Below are 27,974 nucleotides of genomic sequence, written 5' to 3'. Positions count from 1 at the left end.
TGCTGAGAAGCACAAGCACTGTATTTCCATCAGAACAGAGGATTTCCATAGGATGCCTTTAAAGCAGCACGTGCACCAGCATCCCATTAATCACACAATGCAAAAGCCCTCCCAGCTGAAACCCCAGCAACTCCTGCAGTGCACTGAGAACCCCTGTTTCCCTTGGTCTCCAGCAGGTCTGGGAAACACAGCTCTGCTTTGTGCGGGAGAGATGTTGTCCAGGAAATGCTTTTCATGTTTGAAAAACTATACTCCAAGATCTTTATAACATCGATAAAAGGGAGCTGCTCCTCACAGAGAAAGCTGCTCCTCTGCATAGAGCTAATACCTGGTTTACACCAGGTCTGAGCAAGTTGGCATATCTGCTGTGGCAGAGATGGAAACAGCTCCGAAATCACGGAGTAAAAGCATCTTCACGTGGGTGAAAGCAGGAAGTCTGGGCACTCCTCTAATGCAGGATGCTTTTAGACAGCAGGATCATAGAAGACACAGAACCACAATGATTTGGGTTGGAAAGGGCATGATGCCACACTGGTTTAAATGAAAGACATGAACAAGTGTGTGCATTCTCTCCTACCCTGACAGTGAAGCTGATGGTGCAGGCAATCAGCAGAGCTAGGGCCAATGAGGAAATTCCTCAAGAGAGGCACACAAACTGAGTCTACCTTAAAGCTCTGAAATAAAAGCCTTGGAAAAGGTTTCACTTGGGAGTGGCCAGACTCAGTGGTCACGAAGCACTGTTCTGCTCCATCATTCGGAAATCACAAGTGAGCTGGTTTGTGGGCTTCAAAGAAAAAGCAGAGCTTCTACATCTTCTGTATTTGGGGTTCCTCTCCTCACCCCTAAACTAAACAGAAAGGCTGGGATTTAAGCTGCTCCTAACCTGGAGGCTGAGCCCTGCTTCCCGTGTCACTGCTGCTGTGAAGCCGGGAGCTGGGAGCTCAGCTCTGGGTGCATGTGAGAGCCAAGGGAAGGAAGTGACACAGGCAGGAAAAGAGAGCGGAGCGAGGGAACGACTCCGGGCCTGCCGCACAGCGAGCACCGCGCTCCCCTCCGCTGCCCAGAAATGGATTTCTTGGAATCAGAAGCAAGCGCCTGTGCTTTAAATGCTGCCAAAGGAGCTCTCTGTAGGGAAATAAACCTCAGTCACAACCCCTGCAGCAAAGGGACAGGGAACTGCTCCCAGCGACCCAGAGCTGCAATGAAGGAGTGATGACAAACTGCAATGGCAAGATCCCACTGCTGCCCATCCCGGGGGGCTTTCAGCCCAGCTGATGGAAAACAAGATGGGAGAGAAGCCAAGTGCAATCCAGCCTCTTATGCAGTATTATTCATCTATCTGATCACAATGCTTAATGAATTCAGACCTTTCCTAGCAGGAGTCATGTGCGTGCAGCTGGAAAACACTTCCATGGAAATCCAACCTCTTCCTTCTCAACTATTCTGAGCTTCTGTACCACCTGGTTGCTTTAGAGGGGACGCAGATCCAGCACGTTCCAAGGGAGAAGCCTACTGATGGATCTGGATGTACTTGTTGCACTTGCAAACACAGAGGAGATGAAGTTGGTGGACTTTTCCTTGAGCAACCCAATGTTTTATGGATTGACGGTATAAGAACTATAGACACAGACTAACTAAGGAAGGCCAGCCTCTGAAAGCTTAGTTGTAGGGAATAAACATTGAAGTTGTAACCCACAAAGCCCCGCAGCTCCACTTAGGACAGCAGTACTAACTCCCTTGCCAACATGCAAACAGGAGTAAGTCCTGCTTTAGAGCAATTATACTCTTCATTCTAGTACAGCAGACCCTTCTTTAAACTGAAAAAGGATCCAGAGAACTCAAAAAGCCCTCTCTAAGCCGTTCTTTATGTGGGGTATAGCGGGCAACAGGATTAATTGCTCCATTCACTCATGGCAACATCTGATAGCAACGTTTTACTCCTGAAACAGGGCTCCTCTGACTCCTTTGCTTGCTTGTATGCATTATTGATTGGGTTGTGTGGTAAATGAGAGCTCAACAGCAACCTCAGAGAGAAACCTCCTGTTCTGACACTCTCAGGGTGCAGTTAACACCGCAGGAACACTAACCCCTACTAAGTTTAAGCACATAAATTCCCATCCCCGATGCTGGAGGCTGCAAAACCCCCTTCACCCCGCACCCTGCCCCACGGCTCCGGCCGGCTGCAGCGCTGCTGCGCGGCTCCCCGCGCCCCCTGGCACCACACGGACGGGACGATACCCACAGCGAGCGGCCTCCGCCGCTGCGCTCTGCAGCCACCCGGGGCCCCGGAGCCACCGCAACCGCCGGGCCCGTCCTCACGGCCCCGCCGGAGGCCGCATCCCGACGGACGATCCAAGGCCGCGGGTCGCCCCCTGCCCGCCGGGGCCTGGCCCGCTGCCCCCCGCCGCGGACCCCCCCGCCCGCCCCTCAGCCCTACGGCGGCTCTCACCCATGTCTGCGGGCGGCGGGCCCGCGGCCGGCAGGCGGCGGCGCGCTGAGGTGCGGGGCTGTCACCGCCGCGGCTCCATGGCGGCCGGGCCGAAGGGGAGGGCTCAGAGCGGCCGCCACATTCCCAGGCCCGCGCCGCCGCCGCCTGCTTCCGGCGGCCGCGCTCCCTCCGGGGGCCGCCGCGGCGGCGGAGCAGGGTGTGCGGGGCGGGGGCTCGGCCGCTCCCGGTCGCTCCCCGCCGCCGCCGCCACAGGGCGCCCGGGCCGCGAGCAAAACAAACCGCTCGGCGGCCGCCGCGCACCCGCCGCCGCCTGCCAATCACAGGGGCCGACCCGCCGCCGCCCGCCAATCCGCGCCCAACGAGACGCACCACCCGGCCAATGGGCGTGCGAACAGCAGCGACGCCCGCCGAGACGCCCGCCAATGACAGGGGCCCGTTTCGCTCGTGGGTTAGCCCCGCCCTCAGCGTGCTGCCAATCAAAGTGACGGCTGGGTCCTAGAGCCCGCCCGGGTCCTAGAGCCCGCCCGCATAGAGCGCGTCCCCTCCTGCGAGCAGCCAGGAACCAGCATCATCCCTGTCCGCCACCCTCAACAGGGCACATCCCACCACCTCGTCCTTCCCTACCTGTTCCCAAACATCAGCGTCCTGTGCAGCCCCAAACCACGTCTCCCCTAAGCCACTGTTCTGGGTGGACAAAGTGGCCGGGAGGAGGAAATGCACCCTGTGCACACTGACCCCGTTGTTTTGCTGTACTAAGTAGAGCTTAATTGTTGCTTTAAAACCACTTTGTTTTAAGACGGGGAAAGAACTAACCAAACCCCAGCCAAAACCCCAAACCCAAGAATGTTAAAAAGCCGAAAAGACACTGAAAGCAGGAGTCTTTTAGTTTCAAAAGTAAAGAGTTAGGTAATAACTTAGAGCATCACCCAGCATCCATGGCAAGAGATGTTACCTCTACCAGCTCCTCTAATGAAAGATCCGGTTGCCACCACAGGTCCCCCACTTTATGAGGTTGTTGCAGCATATTTGCTGCCAAAGGGACAGCAGCAGTCTGGTTTCTCATAGAGAAGCACAGCCCTCCTTCCCTGGCATTGCAATAGGCACCCTGCTGCTGGGAAACCCACCTCCAGCAGATGTTTTAGCAGCTGCTTTTCAATCTGGCAACCATATATAGCAGCAAATGCATTAGGTTTTAAGTGGGTTTTGCTCATGGGCAATGCAGCTGCAATGGCAAAGAGGTTACATCGACTGGGTAAGGCACACAAAGAAGAATGCTACGTTGGAAATGGCTCAAAAGGGTGGGCAAGCGCAGGAATGCAAAGCCCACAGAGCAGGAGGAAGTTGGGACTTGGCCAAAGCATGACAACACTATCTGTGATCTCATTGAGTACACGGGATAATAACAAGATCTCACAATGTCATAGTAGGTAGTCACAAAGATGTGTAATGCAATGCTTAGATCAAAGGATGAGGTCTCTCTAGAGCAAGCAGCTGTGGACACAGCCAACAACTGAACACTGAAGGTGGCCTGCTTCGAGCAGAGGGTTGGACTAGATGACTTCCAGAGATTCCAGCTTGAAACTCCCAAACCAGACTGATGCTGCTAGTATTTTGACTTTGGCTTCTCTTTTTAATGCTGGCTTATTGCTCTGGTGCTAGAAAAGTATTTGCAGCTTTCCTGTGTATTCAATCCCATTTTTGTGGCCAGTTTACAGCCATTTGTTTTCATGCCAAGATTATCCTTTTACTTGAATAATCCTTCCTTCTTCTCTGGTACTTTAAGTACATCAAGATAATCACATAATTGTAATACACAAGTAATTCACTCTCTCTTCATAATCAGAGAATCCCAGACTGGTTTGGGTTGAAGGGACCTTAAAGCTCATCCAGTTCCAGGCCCCTGCCACAGGCAGGGACACCTTCCACTAGAGCAGGTTTTCCCCCTGTTCCAATCTGAATTCCTCTCTCTTGTATGACAGCACACAGAGCTGCTCTTGGACCAACTTTTCTCTGTGCTTTTTCCCAGCTTCACAATGGCTCATCACTATCCTTTATCAGCTATTAAATCCCAGCTTCTTTTCCTCACTCATTTCCAAGATGCAGGAAAACTCTCAGCATCCTTCACAGTTTTCTCCTTCTGGCTAAAATCACAGCCTTGCACTTTCTACTGCTGCATCTCATCTCATCTCTTATTTCTCACTCTTCAAAGGCATCGATCCTCTAAGATATTCCACTTTTGTTCAGCACCACATTTAATTATCACACACGCTTTTTGTGCCAAGGTCATTAGAAAAAGGCTTTAAGTGAGATTACTCGTGGGACCAGAACTGGAGGAACTTGGTATTAATTCCCCACTGCACCAGCCCTGATGTCAAAACACTCCATTGTCACCTCACCAGCTGGGATTTTTTTTGCCTGTCTTCCAGTTTGCACATACCATTCTCAGCTGAAGTCCTGCTGAATGAGATGGACAGCACTTCCCTTGTGTAGAAGCTTGGTTTAGGTGAGTCCAAAAGGTGTCAGACAGCTTGTGAAAGCGAGCAGGAGCTCCCAGCAGATGGAAGGATGACAGCCACGCTGGTCACACATATTCCTTCCATCTCCAAGTGCCCAGGGTGTCTGGATTGCACTGAAACTTTTTGCCTCTCCTTTGTCAAATTGAAAATAGAGTGATTTATTCTTAACAGTTCATTGCTTGACCCACCTATCAAACCTCATCATGGAATGGTTTGGGTTGAAGAGTCCTTAAAGGTCATCCAGTTCCAACCCCCTGCCACAGGCAGGGACACCTTCCACTGGAGCAGCTTGCTCCAAGCCCCTGGGTCCAACCTGGCCTTGAACACTGCCAGGGATGGGGCATTTGCCACTTCTCTGGGCACCCTGTGCCAGCGCCTCAGCACCCTCACAGGGAAGAACTTCTGCCTTAGATCTAACCTGAACTTTCCCTGTTTCAGTTTGAACCCATCACCCCTTGCCCTATCACTCCAGTCCCTATGAAGAGTCCTTCTCCAGCATCCTTGTAGCCCCCCTTCAGACACTGGAAGCTGCTGTGAGGTCTCCACACAGCTTCTCTTCTCCAGGCTGAGCAGCCCCAATGTTCTCAGCCTGGCTCCATACAGGAGCTGCTCCAGCCCCTGCTTGTCCTCGTGGCCTCCTCTAGCCTTGCTGCAACAGCTTCATGTCCTTCTTATACTGAGGACCCCAGAAGTGCACACAGAGCCGCAAGTGGGGTCTCACGTGGGCAGAGTGGAGATGTCTCAATGTCTAAATCAGCTTTTTTTAGATGCCAGTTTGTGGTTCTATTGCCATTTCACACACATTATCACAACACTATCTCATTAAGCCTTTTGGGGACCAGTGTAGACTCTTCTTGCCTTTTATTCCCCTGACAAGTGGATACACCTTTCCTGAACTGGAATTAAAGTATCTACCAAAAGAGATGCCCCTATTTGGTGTAAGTTGAGGAAAAGAGGAAAGAGCAATTCAAGCAGGCCTTTATTGTCTACTTGATGCTGCTCATTTTGTGCATCAAAGTGATGTGAATCAGGTTTTACCCAGAACGTTCCAGCACAAACTGATAACCCTGTGGGTTTCCACCCCCGTTGCCCACATCCTTTCACAGCTGCAGCTTTGCAGAAGAGAAGCTTCATTCCTGTCAACAGCAACTCTTCAGCTTGAAGCTCTTCAGATTGTTTGAGGCCATTTAACATCAAATCAAGGGTAAAGCCATTCCCTCGCCTCTCCAGGAACTCCTGCATTTCTATAGTCAGCCCATTTAGTTTAAGGGAACTTTTACAGAGGCCCATCACGCAGCATGGAAAGGACATGTAATCCCTGTTAGGGATTTAAAGGGCATTGCACAGAGAGCCAGTGACTTGTTCAAAGTTACACAGGAAGTCTGGAATAGGATTTAACTCCTAGCATCTTTCCCCAGTCTCTTTATCACCTTATTTTCTCTTTGGGGAGTGTTTCCATGTCTGCAGTGTACCTGTGTGACTCAGGGAGCCTCTCCTTGCTGTCAGATGTACTATTTCTTCTTTCCTTCCAGTGGCCCTTTTTGTTTAGGTAGACACATCCTTCCTGGGGAGCTGAGCAGTCTCCACGCCATGCCTTGTCCCATACCAAGACTTCCTTATTCTACATCTCAGGCTCCACAGGCAGAGACACTGAGCAGAAGCACTGAAAAGAACTAATAAATTGAAGGAGAGGAGGAGGAGAAACCTGTAAATCTTCAAAGGATGATGAAAGGGTTCTGCACTCTTTGCTGCAGACCTGAGGGAAGAGCAATCTCAGCCATTTCAGGCAGTTCTGATGCTGCTGATGCTTTCTTGTTGTGCTCGCAGCTTTGAAAGCAAAGTGAATGGAAACCCAACATCATCATCCAACTGCAGGGCAGGGTGGCAGGCCAAACCTTACCTCACCTCCAGCAGCATCCATCAACCACGGGAAGCTCCTTAGAGCCTGCCTGGAGCACCTTTGCCCAGCCTCTGTAGAGCAGCTGTAGTACCTGTGCTGTTCCTGTCCTATTCCAATGCTCCTGTCCTGTTCCACTGCTCCTGTCCTGCTGCTGAGAGTGCTCCAGCAGAGGGGGCTCAGAAACTGGTTAAGAACCAGGAGCCGTTCTGTTGGAATGGGCAAACCTAAAGAGAAGGAAGAGGAGGAAGGATGTTAGAGATGTTACATGCTTTTAGATCATTCCTTCCTTCTGAGTTGGCAGCCTGGACTGTTTATAGAGCAGCACTAAGTAAAAGGCACACAATTAAATGCTTGTTACAGTCACAGACCCCCAGACACCTCAGATACCACTGTTTCTCTGCCTCTATGCAGAGTATATTCTGTTCCCATAGAGGTTTTCTTTCATTTCCACTGTTTTCAAGGCACTTACTGATCAGTGACCATGCGCTTTTCACTTACAGCTGCTATTAGAGCAAGTCAGCCAGAGATCAGCTGCTCCTCAATACTTTTTCCTCATCTCCTTTTCTACCCATATTCCTCTCCAGGCTTTTATGGCACTTGTCCCACCCCCCCACCCCCCCCCCAATAGATGAGACGAGCAACAGACTGTCTACCAGCTCCTTTTTGCAGCTCCAAAGTTGCCTTCTTTCACTGGAGTGGAAGCTGAGAAAGCTCCTTCAGAGAGATCCAAAGCACAGATCCAGGGAAAACAAACTATCCAGGAGGATGCAGTATCTAGGAGGATGTAAATACATCTCTATGGTAAAAGACAAACAATACTTAGAAGGAAAGCATCTTTTCCAAATAAGGACCACGAGAACAAAGTCCATATATAGATTAAAAACCACCATAGCATCCTCACAGGCAACTCTTTCCACTGTGGTCATGAAGCTTAAGCAGCTTTGATTTCAAAGCTTGTACACAAAGAGTTAGAGAGGAATTCAGTGTTGCCAGACAACAGCTCAGCTGCACTGGAGTTCATCTAAATACTGACTGAAGGCATCAGTCCTGCACACCAAGGTTTAAGGGAACCCCAAATCTCCAAGTTCTGCCACTCTATTCCCCTCTAGGTCCCAGTTGTGATGACACCAGTGACTTAGCCTGTAAAGAAAACACCCTTGAAGAGAGCTTACCTGGACACAGAAGAGTCTTAGAAGCTAAATCAGCACCTAATTGCTTTGTCTTCAATTCACTCAAGAAAGCCTCAGAGACCAATTATTTGTGTTCATCTTAACAACAGGCAGGGAATTACTGTTTGCTGTGCAGGGAACAAGCACGATGCAAATCATAAGCACAAACCCCACTCCCATACAGGGACCCCACATTTGAAGTCTACATGCACTAACCATCCCATCACAGCTGTGCTGTGACTGGGCTCCTAACAACACAATTGTTGGGAGTAACTTGCAACTCGGAGGAACCACAACGATCCAGTTTGGGTGTTTAGGATGAGACATCAATACATGTCAGCAGAGGCAGGATAAAGCAATGGCCCTCCCCTTGACAGCAATAAGCTTCACTCAGAAGGGAAGAAGCTTGTGTCCCTCCCTGCTCATCCCAATGGATCCCAGGATCACCACACAGTGAACTGCAGTCGATCTACAAATGTTCCATTTTTATTACAAAGTATGAAAGGCAGAAAATACTGTACCTAATACACAGGAGGCTGAAACTTAGAAAGGAGGTTAAAAAACCGGAATAGAACTACATAGGAAGCAGGAAAGAGCATAAAAGGATGCAACGTCCAAGCCATTTCAGAAAGTTGCGTTTAAATTTAAGGTTTCAACAACATGGTTCCATGATTCAGGTGTTAAAATCCATTGTAACAAAACTGGGTTTTGTATTTTCTCCATAAAAATAAAGGAATATAGGGACACTGCAGTTATCCATGTCAACAACATAGGTCTGTTGAATAGCAGGATACTAGGATTCCTCTAGGACAGCAGCAGAGTTACAAATCTCAATAGGGAAGGTGGAGAAAAGGAGGACAGAAGTAGAACTACTATTGCTTTAACATAGTTTAGTGAGAACAAGATGTCAGGAATCGCCTATGGATGCTTGTACAATCATGCTACAAATATTACACCTTCAGGAAATTACCACAACGGGACGGTGAGTGGGAAGAGCAGAAGGGAAAACACACAGAAAAGTGAACATCTACTTGACTACTGGGAACAAAAATGCTTCGGTGCAACAGGTTTCAGCTACGTTGTGCACTGCGACCAACCCAAGGCTAACAAAAGAAAAGGTTCCTTTAAGCAGTAGATTGCAGAATTCATATTTACCAGGGTGTCAAAGGAAAAGAAAAGCTTCTCAGCTGGACCAGACTCACTCATTCTCTGCCTCTGGCATTTCTGCCCCTGCTCAGGTTCCACAGACTCATCCTCATCTCTATCTGAGGGGACTGGTGAGTCGCATGTCTTGCAAGCAGGAAAGCAAACTCCAAGGGATGACAGCTGGAACATGGGCTTGCAGCTGCTCATGGCCACAGCATTTTCTTCAGGAAACAGCTTATTTCTTCTCTTGGTTACATTTTCTGACCAGAAATCAACTTGATGGAAGCCACGTGGGTAACTTTGCACATTGCTTTTATGATGATGGGGATTCTAGTTTGATGCCAAGTATCAGAGGCTGCACAACAGGCCACTGGGATACTTGGCAAAGGGATCATCTGGAATGGGGCAGCAGCAAGCCAGGCTCACAGGTGCCTTTGCCTCTGGAGTCTGCCATGAATCACTAGTGAGTGACTGGGATTCAGCTGCATTCTATATTTACCAGGTTTTAGTGCTGGTGAAAGGTGCTGATCAGTACTGGGGATGTCTTCCCTTTAAAGAGAGGAGCCAGGGGCATGCTACAGTCCTCTCAATGTCCTTGAAAACCAGACATTCCTGACTGTTCTCAGGTAAGCAGGGGGAATGCAGCTGCATCTCCAAGTAAGTGTGAGAAAGTGCTCAGTAAGTGCCACATACAACTGATTCCTTGGATTCTCTGCAAAGATCAAGAGAAGCGGGGCCATTGCTCATTCCAGAGCTGATTTTGGACACTTCCTTTTCACATTCATTGTACCATAAGCACAGGCCTGCTCTGGAATACTGCTAGAAAGCAGGAAACATGTATCATAGAGAATGTGTTAACTGATGGAGTACCATAGCCAGGATTTGGGGTGGCAGGACCAGTAAGCAGTGGGAAGACTAAACCCTTCAGTACCTTGATGGAACTGTGCAATCTATTGAGCCAAGAGCTTACCCTTGCTGCTGTTCATCCTTTTCAGGATGGCCTGAAAGAGTTTAAATACCACTGAGAAAGAAAGGACAAGTTCCAGAGTTTAGGTTAGACTTTACAGACAGCAGCTGCAGTTTGTCTATCACGAAAATAAGTTAAGCAAAGAATCCAGCTACATCTTTACACAACCAACTTCTGCCATCCCATTTGGATGGCAGAAGACTCAAAACACCATCAAGGTCCTCAGCAAAAGGGACTCTGTGGGTAACAAGCAGCACGAGGCTGCTTGGGTTGGTTGTGGCAGTCTCAATACAGAGCTTCAGTTTCACATTAACAGCATTGTCAAGTGCTCAGTTTTGGTGTTCAGTGGAACCAAAAGAGGGTCCACAACCACCACAGCCAGTTTAGGGTTTTGGTGACCGTGGTGTTTAACGTTTCATACAACACACAGACAAATGCCTACCATAAAAGGGCTGAGGAAAAGACGACTCCCCTCCTAATCTCACCAAAAATATACTTGATAAAGTGCCATCTGCAAGAGAACAAACCAGACACACTCAGCTTTCTTCATTTACATTTAAAACAAGCACAACAGCATCTGTGAATTCTAAGCTATGGGACTCCTCCCCTCACCTAGGCTCTGGCATGCAGTGATCTGCAGGGGAGACTGATGCAGCTTTCTCATTGCAACACCAGGCAAAAATAGATCTTTTTACTATTATCCAGAACATTCAGGAGAGTACTTGCAGCTAAGTTTTGAAAGGATCATTAAGTTTGACTTATGAGAGGCAATGCCTCCCCCGTTCAGTACATTTCAAGGTTCCATAAGGAACAACCTGTATTATCCAGTCTCCTTTTGCATCATTCTTTGAAACCACTTTGTTTTCTTTCTAAATAGATTGTCAGAGCACTCAGATCCTTGCCTTTTAAATCCCTGCATGCAGTACAGTTCCTAGAGATGCAACCTCCCATAGCCCATTTCATTTAGAGAATTAACAGAGCTGGCACCCTCTGCACTAATGTGCCAGCCACCTTGTTTTCACCTTACTAATGAGTTTTACATGATCAAGATCTCCTGGTTGAGAGCCAATATATAAGCAGGAATCTACGTTCTGTTTAAACCAAGAGAACTTGGTTTAAAACAGAATATAACCACCAAACATTAGCTTAGGATCTGGAATTAATCGACTGGAGAAGTGATACAGAACTACATAAGTCTGTATCTTTCTGCCCCAAAATCAGTCTTGCCTATACCAACAATAGCATGTGATGTTCTGCTTTGCTAACCTCACTGATGCTCACTTTTCCCTGCATGTTACTCTGTACTCAAGGGATAGGAAGCATGTGAAAGCAGTTGCTCTGCATCCTCTGCTTGTGCAGTAAACTCCTGGACAAAACTAATGCTTATAGGGCCTTTACACTCAACATCATTGTTAAGCAGGCAAAACATGACAAAAACTGTACCTTCTGAATCACAGACTACAGTGACAAGGCTCAGGGGCTTATTTTATCTTGCAAACAAACTTGAAGCAGGAGGCAGACCATGAGTTTCCTGCCTCTGTGTCAGCAGGTGCTGGCAAAAGGGCACCAAAGCCTCTCACTTCCTTCTCTATCTGGAAGTGCCATTTGCACTACAGAACATCTCACCCATGAGGATTTTCATGTCTTTTCAGTCATTAACCTTTCAAGTGACTCCTTTGAAAAGAAGCTATTTTAAGGAGCATTTCCGTGTTCTAAACCAGCCTCCAGTGATTTCAAATGTAATTTCATATGAAGAATGACAACGGATTATGCCCAAAGCAATATGTTGTGGATCCAGAAAGTACCCCAACTGGCTAAACAAACAGGATTCAGGCTTTATTTAGAACCCACTGGAGCCTACAAGATGCCTTCGCTTGTCTTTGACAAGTTTGCAACAGGTTTCCAAGTTCCACAGATAACTTTAAGCAGTTTTATGGATGGAAGAACTGACACTCATCAAGTTCATAACAGAATTGTTTTCCAACAGTAGTAAAAGCTACCTGAGCTGTTAGGCTATTAGCTCTTTTATACATGCTCCCTTATCTTAGTATAATAGATTGTATTCCTCTAGGAATAAACTGCCTTTGCCATTTAATATAGCCTATGGAGTCTTTTAGTGACTTTAAACTGTCTTTTGTCTTTTTTAAAGCACAGCTCTGCAGCTGTAAAAGCTGCATTTTTAAGGTGAGCCACAGATGTACCATCTTTTACTCATGCCATCAATACAAGATGGCTTTGAAGTATAGAGGACTACAGAAAGTATTAAAACTACAGGTAGTTCCCTCTTAGTAACACAGCATATTATGCCTACCGTTCATAATTAAACAGTACATGACAAGTACAGATTTGTAAATGAGTATCTAAAGCTGTGAATGCCATTAAGTGCCCCTATTAAGGAAATCTTCCTCTTCACTTCGTTCTGCACAAGTATTTGCCAGCTTAAGATGAAGTGCTATTGTAATAAGTGGTACCCTATCATTCAGCTAACACTGGTCTGACATCTAGATCAGATCTATGGGACTCATAGAACTGCTGCTAGTAAGAAAAAACTGACCTTCAAGTCAAATCAAGCTTTCTATCAAGTATCCCCCAACCAAACACAGAATGGCATTGACAAAACATGAGCCTGAACTGTGTGAGAGTCTCTTGGTTCTCTGATAGTAAAAAGAGTGACAGAATAAAGCTGTCCCTACTGAAATCCTATCAAATTCAAAGCCAGGCAGTGCTTTCCTGAGCTCCACATTGAGAAGCAGCCTGTAGAAGAGTATTGCTGTATGTCCAGAGTGATGAAACTCCTCTGATTCTGTTCTCTATTTGACAGTACTTTCAGTGTCAGCTTCACTGTTTCACTGCAATCACATTCCCAACTTGACTTTCCTGCACAAACTGCCAAGAGCCACATTTGCCAGTGTCCTGCTGCCTCCAATTGCACGTGAATACTCACTAGGTGGAAAGAACTTTGATCAGTTCTGACATTTACATCAAGACTCAGCTGGAATAACCTCCCAGACCAGCTATGCCTGGCATGTCTTCACTGGGACAGTACTGCAGAGCATCCATCTGAGTAGCCACATTACATTAAGACTTCAGCGATGACTTTTATCTTGCCTAACCCCCTCAGCTTTGATTGAAAAGTGTTATTGTAGAGTGATTCACTCTTCAAAACTGAAACAGAAGCCCTTGGGCACATCCCCCAAAGCTATGAGGGTGACAAGTGCCAAACCTTAGCCTCAGTGGTGCTTTCTTTCCTTCGACATCTATCTTTGTGCACTGCATTAGGGAATAATTTCTTTCAGAGAAACAGCTTTTATCGAGAGCAGACCAGCTCTTCTGACTCATCTCCCTCATTCAACAAGACCTGACAGTACAGAACAAATACACTTTGGAAAGGAAGATTGCTTTGCAGTCCTCTCAAGAACTCCCAGGAATACAGCCCAAGGTACAAGCTAAGCCCAAAATCTTGCTCAGATCATTTGCCAATCAAGCAAGCTACAAAGTGTGAAACCATTTTATTTTGGTTTAGATAGGAAGTCTTCCGAAGGGAAATCATTTGATTGGAAGTCTCAATCCCAAGTCCATTACAAATCACATTTTGCCAGGAGCAGTTTACCTCCTGGGAGCTTAAATCATGCACGTATCTTCTTCCTGAAACCTATAACCATTCTGTCAGCTACCACAAGTGCAGGATACACACAAATCCAGTTATAAGTTAAAAATAAGGCCTACCATAGTAACAACTGCCTCTAGCATCAGAGAAGTGTAAAGAAGTTGTGCAACAAGTACTTGTACTTCACAGCACCAGGAAATTCTGCCCAGCTCACCAGGTATAAGAGCCAAGGCAACAGTTAATTCTGGCAGGCCTTTACTGCCAGGGAGCCTGCAGTGTTGTATCAAGGAACAGATCCTGCTTTGGGCATATGGAAATGGATCACATATCAAAAGTAAGAATTAGGGAGGAAAAAAAAACACCACCTTACTCAATAGAAAGTTATAGCCCAATATATAAAAAACATACAAATGTTTCAACAGTTTAGAGGCAGTAACAACAGGAATGCTACAGATTCCTGCCAAGGTGGCTGTTAACATCAGTGTCTTCCCCTCCACACACCTTGTTTTGCACCTGCATCTATTAAACTAGTTGATGTGCTACCTCAGCTGGCTGACACACACATGGACATATGCTGCAACTTAAAAGCCTGCAAGCTTCTTAATACAGTCAAACAAATATACAGAACTTTAACTGAGGGGGAAAAAGAAGGAAACCAGAACCCAGAAGGTCCAAGAGGCTCAGCACGTCTCTGCATTTTAGAGTCTTGGAGAGACAGGAGAAACCTGCCATTGATTCTTGTAACAGTTCCTTGTAACAGTAGATGCAAAGCAACACAGATACTGGCCACTTGACTTGCGTTGTTCTTACTTTAGAGGGGAGGGGTAGTTATACAGCCCTGCCTCACTGCGGCATGAAGCAGTAATGTTACACCCTCAAGATCTCCAGGCAGTTGTTGTAGCAGATAGCTATCCAGTCTGGCTGAGTTGATGCCCACTGTACATTGTTGATTTCTCCCTCTGCTGTATAGGCCAAGATAGGGTCCTCAATGGCACGAGGCATTTGCTGGATATCCCAGATGAGAGCCTGATGGTCATCCGCTGCAAATGGAAGAGAAAATTGGAAATGCAACCAAAGATCTCCATACATGGCTACTGACAGGCACATAGTCCAGGAAGTTAAGACAGGATAGAGCTTTTGTAGTCTGGAGATACAACTATGGTCCAACACAATCAACTTGGATCATTATACATTACCCAGGACAGAGTTGAAAACCAAGCGATCAGTGGAACTCCTTTCAACTGAAAACATTAAAGAACTAGACTGCAAAAAGCTAAGGAACATTAAGATACTCTAGCTTAGCTAAAGCAGATGCCCAGTTTGGGCACTGGGCTTTGCTACCACACAATCAGCTGCTAAGTGTCCACCTCATAGCACTGAAAGACACTCAGGGATTCACCAATGCAGCTGGGTAGGGATGGATCACACTTACCAGCTGTGCAAATGTGGCAGGATGAATGAGGTGCCCAAGCAATTCCATTTACACATGCTCTGTGGTTGTTTAACCTGGCAACAGGAGTGCAGGGAACTCTGACATCCAGAATCACAACCTTCAGAAACAAAACCCAACCAAATTAGGAACCTGCATTTGTTTCTTCAGAAAACCAAATATTTTGAGCTAAGGCTATAAACACAGCCCTTTCCTAAAGGATGTGGTTGGGAAGCAAACACTGCTCTCAAAGAATCACTTCACCGTGGTCAATGTGCCAGATGTCTCAAAAGGAGTCAGACCTCAGAGAGAGACTGCAGGATACACAAGGGCAAAGTCACTGTGCCTCCCTGAAGCAGCACACCTGACAAATGAAGATACCCTGCCCTGTATGTTGAACTCAGAACAAGGTGACTGAAACACCTGCAGGCAAGATTTTGTGTGGAAGTTATTGCTCAACTGGCTCACAGACCCTCTTAAACATCAGCTTAAAATACATGGGCCAGATCTTCAAGTTTACAATGCCAAAGTTACTTCTCAAATTAAAGTTAGTGCATGAAGAACTGGTGCATAATCATACTCCAGCTCAGGCACTGACACTCTGAAGAGCTGACAACTAAGCAGCACCAAGAAACCACAGCACCCAAAGCGATGAGCTGTCACCTTACCTCCATACCATCCATGGCCATTGTAGCAAGATAGTTGGGATCCTGCTTATTCCAGCAGAGACGCAGCAGTGGATGGTGCTGTGGGTCCTCATAAATGATGGTGCTGTGCTCCAGATGACGGAGATCAAACATCCTCACCGAGCCATCTGCACCGACTGAAGCAAACATGTCTCTGCCGCCGCCTGCCCGGCTGAAGGCAATGTCATAGACCTGTTTGGTGACAGGGCAGAAAGAAAACCTCGGCTTTAGTGAGCACATTGCCTTCTTCTTCACACCAAAAAGGATGTTATCTATGGACAGCAGGCCTAGCTGGGACATAATAGGTAAAGTACTTGATGTTCCTAGCAAGTTTTAGTGATTCCACTTGCCAAAAGGAGGACGAAGGATAGGCTGGATGGGGCTTGGAGGAACCCGTGCTAGTGGAACCCTGCCCCACGGCAGGGCGTTGGAACTGGATGAGCTTTAAAGTCCCTTCCAACCCAGTCTGGGATTCTATGACTCAGGAGCATAGCATAATAAAACAAGCATTTAAGTCCAGATTCTGCAATGAGTAACTAGAGTAGTTTTGATAGCCAATAGTAGAGTTTTAATGAGTTTGGTAGTACTCAAAACTGTGTAACTTAATCCTAGATAAATTACCTTTTTGGATCATTAGATCTTTCAAGAAAAAGGGGGAAAACAGAAAAGTTCTGCTCCTTTTCTACCACTTCAAAAGTATGTAATATAAATCATCAGAAAAAGCCCTGTCACCTCTTTGTCATGTGCAATAAGCTGGGTTTTCACATGGCCGGAGACCAGATTTACTCTTCCCAGAACCTGTCCTGTCTCCAGACCCCAAATAGTGCAGGTTGTGTCAATACTAGATGTACCTGAAACAAAAAACACGTCATTATCAAAATTAATATGATCACAAAGTATTTAATCACTTACTGGATTAATGTAATACCCTCCACCATCTATAGATGGAAATAGCTACAAGAACAACACACGACTGAAATCAGGAATGTCAAACAGCCAAGAGCTTACCATGCATTTAAATGACACAGACCTTTTAGCTGCAGAAATAGTCTTGCACACAGGAATAAAGTGTAAATAGCTCATGTCTACTTCCATCTATTCAGAAACCTGATGAAACTCTGAGATGAGCTTTCCCATCCTCTAAGTCTCATGTGCATGTCAAAAGCAAAATTCAATCAGTGTTGCAATACTGTGTGATTATTAATTGGTTGTTCCTGTGGGCTGAAGGTGGGGGGAGCAGTAAAGCTCTTAAGAGATGAGAGATGCAACACACAAAAAATAAATCATGTAGTAAATAATTACTAAGACATATTATCACTGTTAATCTCTGGGCAAATCCCCCTGACATAAATGGCTGCACTCTTCTGGGCAACAAACCTCTGCTGGATCAGGCATCTAGGATTCACAATTTGTCCCATAGGCTATAATTAAACCTTAAGTATTCAGCCCCCTCCTCCAACTGAATTAAGGGCCCTTGGCTCGACTCCTGCTGCTGAAATGGCTTCACAAAAGACAAAGCTTGGTACACAGCTTTCTATCCACTCCAGAACACACTGAAATAAGCCACAGGAGTTGATGTACATCAGTACTTAACACCACAACAGCAGCTTACGTACCCTGAAGAGTAAGCCTCCCTATCTGCAAATCAGGAACATGCCTAATCCAACTTAACCAACTTATTCTGTATTGAACAGGACACCTTTCAGTGCAGAAAGTTTCCATGAGCTGCACAATGATGCAGCTTTATGATGCAGAAGTTTGTCCAGTAGGTAGTTATCAGATTAACCATGGGACATGCAATGAAACAGCAGCCAGTGACAGCCCAGACTTCACCAGACTGAACTCAGAAGCGTGGCTTTTCCATGCCAAACACGTAGTATTTTGTCAGTCTCACCTAGAAGATAAGGATCCACTTCATTCCAGTCAAATGATGTGAGTGGAGCACAGAAATCGGAGTTCTTGTTGTTGTTCAGCAAACATTCCAGCCGGGTCTCTGTTTCACCCACCTTGAGAGAAAGTGAAACATCCAATTTAAACATCCACATCACACAACCTGTTCCACTTGGACCTCCCAAAACATAAGGTGTTAATCCTAAAGCTCTGGAAAACACAATCACCATCTCTATCTTCACTAAAGCAACTACCACGATAACTCCACTTCTCCTATAATCTTCATATTTAGCACATTTATTGCAATTAAGGAAACAAATCATCAAGTGCTCTGACTTGATTTTATGCCTTAATACTGTAGCAAGGGCAAGACACCCTGGAAGGAAAGTAACTCACTTCAAGAAATCTGCTCTCAAGTGAAAATGAGATCAAGACCCAACAAACACCATGGTTCGTCTTCTCCTAGGGAGGATTTACTCACTCTCCACACTCGCAGATAGTCACCACTAGTTGCCAGCAGGTCTGGATATACTCCCTTGGTGTCTGGGATCCACATAAGCTTGGTGGTAGGGTAGGGGTGGTCAAAGGTGTTCCTGCAAATGAATTCTGAGCTCTCTTCATCCAAACCCACAAGCTGCACCTGTAAGAAGCCATATTCAAAGAAAGCATTTTATCAAAGCTCTCATTTATAACTACAGCATTATAGAGTCTTAGGGTTGGAAAGGACCTTAAGATCATCCAGTTCCAACCCCCCTGCCATGGGCAGGGACACCTCCCACTAAACCATGGCACCCAAGGCCTCGTCCAACCTGGTCCTGAACACTGCCAGGGATGGAGCATTCACAACCTCCCTGGGCAGCTCATTCCAGTGCTTCACCACCCTCACAGGAAAGAATTTCCTCCTTAGATCCAATCTAAACTTCCCCTGTTTCAGTTTTGACCCGTTACCCCTTGTCCTGTCACTGCAGTCCCTAATGAAGAGTCCCTCCCCAGCATCCCTATAGGCCCCCTTCAGATACTGGAAGCTGCTCTGAGGTCTCCATGCAGCTTCTCTTCTCCAGGCTGAACAGCCCCAACTTCCCCAGCCTGTCTCCATACAGGAGGTGCTCCAGCCCCTGATCATCCTCGTGGCCTCCTCTGGACTTGTTCCAACAGTTCCATGTCCTTTTTATGTTGAGGACACCAGAACTGCACACAATGCTCCAGGTGAGGTCTCACAAGAGCAGAGCAGAGGGGCAGGATCACCTCCTGGGACCTGCTGCTCATGCTCCTTTTGATGCAGCCCAGGATCCGGTTACTTTCTGGGCTGTAAGCACACACTGAAGCCGGCTCATGTTCAGTTTCTCATCAACCAACACTCCCAAGTCTTTCTCTGCAGGGCTGCTCTGAATCTCTTCTCTGCCCAACCTGTAGCTGAGTCTGTATTTCAGAAAGACACCTTCTGTAACCTCAAGGACAATATAAAAGTCCCATCATGCCAATGGAATGAGAAATCATTAAAGCTTTGCTTCCAAGCTGGGGCATGTTAAGCCAAGTGAAGTCCACATCATCCACACACTGCTTAACTTTGAAGAGATGATCTCATATGAAGCAAAATCCAATCCTAAAGGATTAAAGACCACCCTTCTCTTTTCCACATTGCAAAGCCTAGTTCAAATCACAGGCTTAAACTGCACAAACATTATTGCAACTCATCTTTAACTGAGCTGATGCTGGCAATGTCATTTTCAGAGAGCAGGAGGAGCTGCAGTTTGCACGACAACCACCCACAATTAAAGCCCATATCATGGAATTCTTGGCCATAACCCTGCAGATTGTGACAGATCCTGTCAGCTAATTAATCAAGCTGTTTTCAGCATCCCATTACGTAAAATGTTCTGTCACAACTGCATGAAATTAAGATACAGATTAATCACATCAGTGAATCAGAAAGCAAAACAGAATTCAGACCTAAAAACAGAATTGGAAAGCTCAAAGATTTCCATCATTATCCCAATGTTTTGTGTGAAAAGGCCAAGAGAGCAGATCTACTGAAGGATTCTTGGTGACCGAATTCCAAGTTAGGTTTCTCGCACAGTAATGGGACAGGGGAAAGGCTAAATCACACCAGAGTGATGCAAGACAGAATAAACAAGAAACTATCTCCACATAGCTTGGTCATGACAACACCTGAAGTAATGCTTGAAGTCCTAGACATGATGTTATTAGAAAAATATTGACATGTCAAAGTGTTCAGAGAACAATATAGTGCTGGGAGGATGTGTTTGACCTAGCAGTGACCACAGGATGAAAGCCCCACTGTGTTCAATGCTGCTCAAACACAAACATCGTGGGGACAGCTCACTACAATGTGTTTGTAAGCTGCTCATGGTAGGAACTTCCTAATACTTTCCACACAGCAGCTTCCTCCTGGGAAGAGTGGCTTAATGGATTTTGTCTAAGATGTTTATCTGGAAAAATCCTGAATATTGTGGGATAACCAATTTGGTTAATAAACTACACATTTAAACTCGATCTGCCCTATTGTTTTCTACATAATAGCAAATCAACAAATGCTTCAGTGGATCTTAAACTATAACATTAGCAGTTAGGAGCCCATTTAGACATGCTCCTAACAAATGCAAACCTTGCCCCTGTCACAAGTCCTTTCCACCCCATAACAAACCCTAAAAGACCCTATGGGATGCTTCTAGAAACTGTGTTGTCTGCCTCACATTCTATTACAGCTACTCCTTATTGCACTTTACACTCTGGCATGAATCAGTTAAGAATCTCCCAGTGTCCTGCAGTGACTGACACAGAGCTTTCAAACTCCTTTAGGGATCACAACTACTAAGCCGATTTTACAAAGGAAGCAAATTGTCCTTGGAGATAGAAAATCACATGGCAAGGGCAGGATCAGAAGACAAACGACCTCTAAGCATTTCGTCTGCTTTGTTTCTGCTGGTTGCAGCTCAGTACAAGCAATCAACATACTCAGAACCAGAAGCCAGTCTCGAACAGCAAAGGATCCACTTCCATTGCTGTGAATGCTCATCTTCCTGCACTGCACCTCCAGGTTTAACCCCTCAACTCTGTGACAACCCAGTATCTTTGCGATCTGGGATGTTTGCAGATGTAGGCCGGTTTGGAGAACCAAACTTGCACTACCACCACTGGGCAAGAGCTGCAGATCAGGTGTCTGACACTGGCAGCAGCCTGTGACAGCTCTGAGCAGGAGGCACTGGCCTGCCCAGAGACAGGAGCAGGAGCAGAAAATACTGCTTGAGAAGCTCTATTCTTTCTTAACTCAGCATATTCAAAGGTATGACTCCTCTCTTTGGACTTGATCACATACAGCAGTTACAGAATCCCTGTACTTATTCTCTTGTGCAGGTTGAGCATGAGGAGACGGAATTAGTTTCAGGATGCTTAATTATATTAGAGCCCTGCCACTCTCTCCTGCAAGCGAGGCAAGATGTGCTGCTGCATGAAGTCCAGCCCAGGTAAGAGTGAGGGGATACTAACAGCAAAGTAACCGTCAGTCTGGATATGATTTGAACCATTCTGCACCTACCTGCAACTCATTCCAGTGGCAAAATGAGGACCACTGTGTTCCATCTCCATTAGTTTTGCAATTACACTGTGACAGTAGCCAGAAATCCTAAATATTTAATGTTTCTCCAATACATTAAGATATGCTAAAAATGGATCTGGGTTGTCATTAGGTTTAATTGCAAGTGTGCAACTGAGTAAAGAAATCATTTCATCAGCGTTCCTTAACTTCTAAAAGGATGACATCTCTCTTCAACATGATCCAAAGGAACTGGACACAGAATTACACAATGCACAGTATAGCGAGTTCAAATTACTTTATTTAACTATATCCCTTTAATCTAATTAGTAACTACATTCTTTTAGGGTCAGGTACAATCAGAAAGATCTCACTGCACCAATTCATCTTCAACATGCAATCAAGTTTTCTTTGCATGACAGAAAACAATGACCCTCTGGTAAACCAACCACCCTGAACCCTCTTGATTTGAGGCACTGCTCAGGAAAAGGTGGGAAGCACACGGTCACAACAGTGCTTCGGTGCGGGAGGAGCAGTGTACAGCACCATCCTCTACTGCTTTCTAAACTGGACTCCAGTTTTGCCTTGCAGATAGATCCCCAAACCAGCCTTTCCTGATGTTTTCCATGAACCCATGAAGCCACAGTCAGGAGTCTGTGGAACAGCATTACCAGGGACATTTATGAACAGCTCTGCTCCCTCCCATTACAGTGACCCTCGAGCCTTTCTGAAGGCTGACAGCAGTTTCCTAATCCCAGAAATTCAGGAAACATCACCTGAAATAATTTTAGTTCTTCCAAGCAGAGCAAGTCATCTCTCTTGTACCAGTGATTTATCAGCAAAGGTGTACGAGCTGAAACAAAACTCCTTTGGGGTTCAAGCAGTTCCTGGCAACCAGCTTTTGGTATGCTAAGAGCCTGTTAGTGTGGGGGCTGACAGAGCTTAGAAGTGTCTGGGAATTGGGGATAGCAGTAAATTAAGGTTTGGCAGTCAATAAATCCAAGTTCTCCATAAAAGAGAGATGTAAACAGGCATTTCACATACGTAACACAAGTATTTCAAGCTCTGGTAATTTCTACAGGAACAGAAAATCACAGCGACAAATGAGACAAGAATCTCTCCTCTTCCTTTCACTGTAATTCCCTCACAGTGAGTGCTGCTGCTGCAACACTTGGTGCATTAAAGCCTTCTTAAAAGAAGCCCTAAACTAGAAGAGTAATAAGGAAAAAGGTACAGTCACCTATATGATAGATTTTAAGCAAGCTAGAACGGCTATTCCAGACTCTTGGCTTTTTTTAACACACTAAGGATAAGGGAGAAAGCCTTTGGAACAAACCATTGCAACATGGGGAACAGAGATGCCTGGAGATTGTCAGAAACCTCAAAAGATTGTAAGTGCAAAGAGAAAGCTGAACTGAAACTGAGTTTTCATTATCCTTTTAATTAGCGCCAGCTGCACCTGTAAGTGTATTCTGATGTCAGAAGCTGGCAATATAAAACATCTCAACTGGGAAGGGCAAATCATGCAGGAGGACAAAAGTTTCACACATACCCTGTAAAAATCTTTGACTTCTACTTACCCCAGAAGTCAGGCTATAAACCCAACTGCTCCACACCCTTCGCAGCATAAAGTTATGGACCACTTAACACAGGACAACTTCCCCTTCCCTTAGTTATACCACTGACAAAAGCTGGAGCTGAAAGAGTTTACAACCAGTGTACACCCAACACAACCACAGAGTACCTGTCCAGGAGTTCCTCATCTGGAGCAAAAAGTAAAGGGGACAACATCAATACTTGAAGCATTAACAACACTTGTAATTACCCTTCTGCAGTGGAAGGCTGTACCGGAGAGCACTACAAAAAGCACCAAAGAAAACCACACACACAGACACACAAAAATCCACCCCAAAAGAAAAAACAACTCTGAAATAGCAGAGACACAGCAAACCATCCCAGCAAAGTGAAGGTTTCACCACATTTATTGGTCAAGTTTAGTTTTCAATCACACCCCATCTTTATTTCTATAGCAGCAGAATCCAGACTGGCATTCCCTCAGTCTCATTACCTTCCAGCTCTTTACACCACATAAAACTCAAGAGCATGTGGTGCTTATGTGGACTGAAGTCACCAGAATAGTTAGTCCTGAAGTTCAGAGGGGAACATTCACAGACAGCAGTGATTTACATCGTCCTACCTGCCTTCTGTCTGCAACAACTGTGAGTGTAAAGGGCAGAAAAGAGAGGGGCTGACTCAGCCTCTTTCCATGTGAAGCCTGAACTGGAAAGAAGACCTGACCACGCTGTCATTGAGAGCAATCCCAGGGAATGGGCCAAACTTAAGGAGGTAAAGGCAAACATAAACACATACCCCTAGATGAACCACTTCTACAACCTCTAAACAAGCAACCTGTTGGCAAGTTTGTTGTTTGGGCTTCTCAGAGTACACACTCCAAAACCATTTCCAAGTTGGGCTTTAAACAAATTCAGTTCTCAAGCTGCAGGACCTGCCTCTTCCCAGCAGCACTCCCAATGGAAGGGGACAACTCATCCACAGCCAACTCATCCTGCCTGAGCTACAAAGTGCTCCGCACATGCATCATGCACTGCTGCAAGTGCTGTAATGTAAGTACTGTAAGGTGTCACCTAGGCAGTTCCCTCACTCCCTCTCATTATATCGTGCACAAAGCTCAGTAATCCCCAATACCAACCTTCTGACATGATTTTTCACAACCTCCTGACAAAGCTACAATGCACATATGCTACCCACAGACAAAACTGTAGTTGCAAAACCTTTAGTTTCACACAGACTTCAGGATGCTCTATAGCTATGGCCTTTTCCTCATCCCTCTTATCTAGATGAACTCCTTACACCAGACCAGCACATTAAAATCTGGTCAAAAATGACTGCACATGTTTGGAGAGCTGAACATGTAGTCTCTATTAGTCTCAGTCTCAACATAAAGTTCTCCACTTATATCTGGCATGGAAACAATGAAGATATAATCTCATGCCTCATTACACCGTTGTTCTATGAGCAAAGCAAAGGTATTGAGTGATCAGTGAACATGGTTTAGATACTTATGAAAAGAAGTTATCACACAGAAGTCTTGACAGCAAGAAAGTATCATGAGAACAGCAGAGATTTCCAACACAGACACTTGTACATGAGCAAACTTCAGACCTGGCCACAAACTATCCTTTACACTGACAAAAAAACAGGGACGCTCCAGCGAAGGGCCCTTCCTCAGCAGCAGCACCCATGGCTCTTCCCACCCCAGATCCTGTCTCCCATCAGCTGAGGACTCGCAGGAAGGAAACCAGTCTGAATCTAGGCCAGCATCCTGCCCTTCAAGGGAATACAGAATCAGCCAGGTTGGAAAAGCCCTTTAAGCTCACCCAGTCCAACCCTTCCCAGCACTGCCAAGGCCACCACTGCCCCATGGCACTGAGGCCTCGTCTCCACGCTGTGTGAACCCTTGCAGGGCCGGTGACTGCAGCCCTGCCCTGGGCAGCCTGTTCCAATGCCTGAGCACCCTCTGGGGCAGGAATTGTTCCTCAGCTCCATCTAAACCTGCCCTGGTGCAGCTTGAGGCCGGTTCCTCTTGTCCCATCCCTTGTTCCTTGGGAGCAGAGCCCAGCCCCTCCTGGCTCCATCCTCCTCTCAGGCACTTGTAGGCAGCCATCAGGACCCCCCTGAGCCTTCTCTTCTCCAGCCTGAACCCCCAGGTCCCTCAGCCCTTCCCTATCACACTTGTGCTCCAGGCCCTGCACCAGCTCCGCTGACCCCTCTCCAGCACCTCAATGTCTCTGTTGCAGTGAGGGGCCCACTGGGATAAAAGTGTCGGCCTTTCCTCCGCTTCCCTTCCCTCTGCCCCAGCCCCGCTGCCAGCAGAGCCGGGCCCGCTGCCCACCTTGTTGTTATACTCCTCCACGAAGCTCCCCAGCGCCAGACGGAACCGCTTGTCCGGCCGGACGCTCCAGTTCATGGCGTACACGGTCCAAGGCGCCTCATACTTGTAGATCTCCTTCCGCTTCCCGTGCAGCGACATGGCTCGGCCGAGGGGGTCCCGGGCAGCGGCGGGGCTGAGGGGGGCAGCAGGCTGAGCCGAGGCGGGACCGGGCTCGGCGGGGAGCGATGGGCCCGGCTGACGGGAGCGGGCCGTGGGAGCGGGCAGGGGCGCGGGGAGGCCGGGCAGGGAGCGGGGGAGGCCGCAGCTCGGCGCCGCGCCCCCAGGCTCCGGACCCCGGCGGCGGCGGGAGCAGCGCGGAGGCCGTGCGGGACTCGGCCCCTCACACAACGGGAACGGAAGCCACGAGGGAAGCCCCGCCCCCTGCGCGAGGATTGGCTGCCATTTAGAGTTTCGGGCGACTATTGGCCAATTCACCCGTCCGTTTGGCCCTCTTTGGCTTTCTATTGGTCACCTTGCCCTTCATTCCTCACCCTCTGGCTGGGGGAAACCTATCGTCGCGTTTGACTCCGCCCCGGAGGGAGGCCCCGCTACTTCTCGACATCTTATTGGCTACCAGTGGTCGCAGTGGAGTGGGGCGGGACCTTGAGGCTTTCTTGATCATCGATTGGCTGGAAGAGGTGTCAGTCATCTCAGGCCGAGGCAAGCGTGAGGCGAGGTCTCGAGTTCGAATCCCGCCTCCGCTGAGTCGGGGACGGGTTTGGCTCTAATTAACCGAAGCTTAATTACGGGGTGTCATTTGGCTGCAGCCCCCCAGGCCCTGTCCTTGACCCCGGGTCCCACGCTCCCTGGATGAAGCAACTGGGATTTGCCTGCAGCCTCCCCAAGGCACATCAGCGCCTGCCAGGGCTGGGTCCAGGGACGCTTCCAACGAACGCGGGTGAAGTCCACATTTAGGTGCCAAAAACATCTTTATTAGCAAAGTGTACGCTAAAACTCCGGAGGAAGAGATGCTCACAGTTTTACTACGCTCAAAGGGAGCTCGGTACATGAGCAGCAGCCTAGGACTGTCACAGCATCTAACCATGGGCAAGGCGGCAGTGCTAAGAGAGGGCTTCTCCTACAGGGGATGCAGCGGGACCCTGCCAGGGAAGGGGCTGGGGAAGAGGAAGCATCTATCAAACCGTTATCAAAAGGGAGAAGCTGGGATGAGGTGTCTGGGGCTTTCCGGGATTGTGCTTTTGAGTTTTGTGCTTTATATGCCCACGCCAGCGACCGGTGGGGTTGATTTGGGTTGGGGTTTGCAAGGTGCCATCAGCCTTGCTGGAGACATCGATGCCCTAGGACCTGTACTGAAGCATGCTGAAGTGGAAGGGGCTGCTGGCCTCTAGTTTCTCTTCTGGCCTCTGTCCTTATCCTGGGCTTCCCACCTGTATCTCCCCCAGTACCACGCTATGGAGATCTCCTCCAGTGACCACCCTCTCTAATGGGGCATCTAAACCCAGTGCCTACGCAATGGTCCCTGCTCCAAGGAGCTGGCAGCAAAGTGGCCTTTGCTTTCCTCTGGTCGCTTGTGCCGTGCTCGATAGGAAGCCTTGGCAAGGAGGAGGTGGTGGGCACCGTTTGGCAGGTGGCTGCAGGAGAGCACTGCTCAGGGCTCACTAGGATGTGCGGATGAAATCGATCTACTCTATGGGAACCGCTGGCAAAGGCTGACCTTGGAAGCTGGTTGCTCTCCTCCTCCTTGCACGGTGGCAGAAGACAGCTACGAGTGATACCCCTGAGCCAATGGCATTGTCCTTTGTCTCACCCTCACAGTCAAAACCAACACCAACCGACCAAGCATACCGCTGAGGTTCCTCTTGGCTTGCTTGGCAGCCGCCACGTCTCTAACTGCCGGGAAGCACCGGGTCGGAGCGGTGTCTCTGAATATCCTGGTGCTCGGGAGATGCCTCCAAGTGCTCGGGGAGGGAAGGGAAACGAGAGCCCCGGCACAGTCCCTGCGTGTTTGGTGCCCGTTGGTGGGCAGGCTCTGGGCTCGGCAGAGGGGGGCAATGATGCTGCTGCTCAGAGCAGACCACCATGGTTCGGTCGGATGCCGCAGCCAGGTGCGTGCCGCTTGATGAGGAGTCCCTGGATTTCAAGTGGAACTTTTCTACCTCCGCGTAGCTCGGGCTCTGGTGGGAAAGGAGGAATCGGGTGGGTTACGGTAAAACCAAACCCAAGGCACGCTCCCTCCTCACCCCATCAGGCTCCAAGCCCCAAATGTTTTACTTGCATGAGCAGCGGAACCCACTCCGCTCCATGCTGATGGGGCAGACGGGTGGTGCTGGGAATGGCAGCCTGGGCCTCCAGATCATAGAATGGTTTGGGTTGGAAAGGATGTTAGGATCATCCAGCTCCAACCCCTGCAGGGACCGCTTCCACTGGAGCTCCAAGCCCCTGTGTCCAACCTGGCCTTGAACACTGCCAGGGATGGGGCAGCCACAGCTTCTCTGGGCACCCTGTGCCAGCGCCTCAGCACCCTCACAGGGAAGAGCTTCTTCCCTGTGTCCAACCTGACCTTCCCCTGTTTCAGTCTGAACCCATCACCCCTTGTCCTATCGCTCCAGTCCCTGATGAAGAGTCCCTCCCCAGCACCCTTGCAGCCCCCTTCAGACACTGGAAGCTGCTCTGAGGTCTCCATGCAGCTTCTCTTCTCCAGGCTGAGCAGCCCCAATGTTCTCAGCCTGGTTCCGTAGGGGAGGTGCTC

General features: G+C 47.7%; 3 protein-coding genes across 8 annotated transcripts in view; all 3 read right to left on the bottom strand.

Annotated features, from left to right (window-relative positions):
• Positions 1–2,686, bottom strand: part of MAP3K3 (mitogen-activated protein kinase kinase kinase 3) — a 37,815-nt gene extending 35,129 nt beyond the window's left edge. For 3 of the 4 annotated variants that reach the window (XR_009966042.1, XM_062625128.1, XM_062625132.1), the window contains exon 1: positions 2,450–2,684. Coding sequence is in view for 3 of the 4 variants with exons in the window: in XM_062625128.1 (XP_062481112.1) it covers positions 2,450–2,453 (4 nt within the window). In the remaining variant the exon portion in view is untranslated. Of the gene's footprint in view, positions 1–2,449 lie in introns of all 4 variants that reach the window. The other variant, XM_062625129.1, reaches the window with a different exon arrangement.
• A 5,812-nt stretch (positions 2,687–8,498) lies between these two features.
• Positions 8,499–25,630, bottom strand: DCAF7 (DDB1 and CUL4 associated factor 7). The gene is made up of 7 exons (XM_062625153.1): positions 25,226–25,630; positions 18,241–18,399; positions 17,764–17,875; positions 16,602–16,720; positions 15,852–16,061; positions 15,187–15,304; positions 8,499–14,794 (listed from the first exon to the last, which is right to left on the bottom strand). Exons 1-7 carry the CDS (start codon positions 25,361–25,363, stop codon positions 14,622–14,624), a joined length of 1,029 nt encoding a protein of 342 aa, XP_062481137.1. The 5' UTR covers positions 25,364–25,630; the 3' UTR covers positions 8,499–14,621.
• Positions 25,631–26,174: 544 nt separating this feature from the next.
• The window catches only part of KCNH6 (potassium voltage-gated channel subfamily H member 6), a 31,182-nt gene continuing 29,382 nt past the window's right edge, over positions 26,175–27,974 (bottom strand). For all 3 annotated transcript variants that reach the window (XM_062625146.1, XM_062625148.1, XM_062625147.1), the window contains one exon: positions 26,175–27,399. In XM_062625146.1, coding sequence (XP_062481130.1) covers positions 27,112–27,399 — 288 coding nt within the window. In that variant the 3' untranslated portion in view covers positions 26,175–27,111. The remainder of the gene's footprint in view (positions 27,400–27,974) is intronic.

Source organism: Pezoporus occidentalis, unplaced genomic scaffold, assembly GCF_034315485.1.
Source record: "Pezoporus occidentalis ecotype Australia unplaced genomic scaffold, CSIRO_AGI_Poc_V1 ctg277, whole genome shotgun sequence".
NCBI classification, from domain to species: Eukaryota; Metazoa; Chordata; class Aves; order Psittaciformes; family Psittacidae; genus Pezoporus; species Pezoporus occidentalis.
The sequence above is the reverse complement of the archived record's forward strand: the minus strand, read 5'-3'. Positions and strand labels throughout refer to the sequence as shown.

What these genes read in the sequence shown, in the direction of transcription:
- DCAF7 (XM_062625153.1), bottom strand. Translation starts at nt 25,363, where the DNA reads ATGTCGCTGCACGGGAAGCGGAAGGAGATCTACAAGTATGAGGCGCCT. An exon ending in ACTATCTGCGAGTGTGGAGA is followed by an intron (nt 17,876 to 18,240) that starts GTGAGTAAATCC and finishes CTTTCTCTCAAG; the next exon opens with GTGGGTGAAACAGAGACCCG. An exon ending in TTATTGCACATGACAAAGAG is followed by an intron (nt 16,062 to 16,601) that starts GTGACAGGGCTT and finishes GTCACCAAACAG; the next exon opens with GTCTATGACATTGCCTTCAG.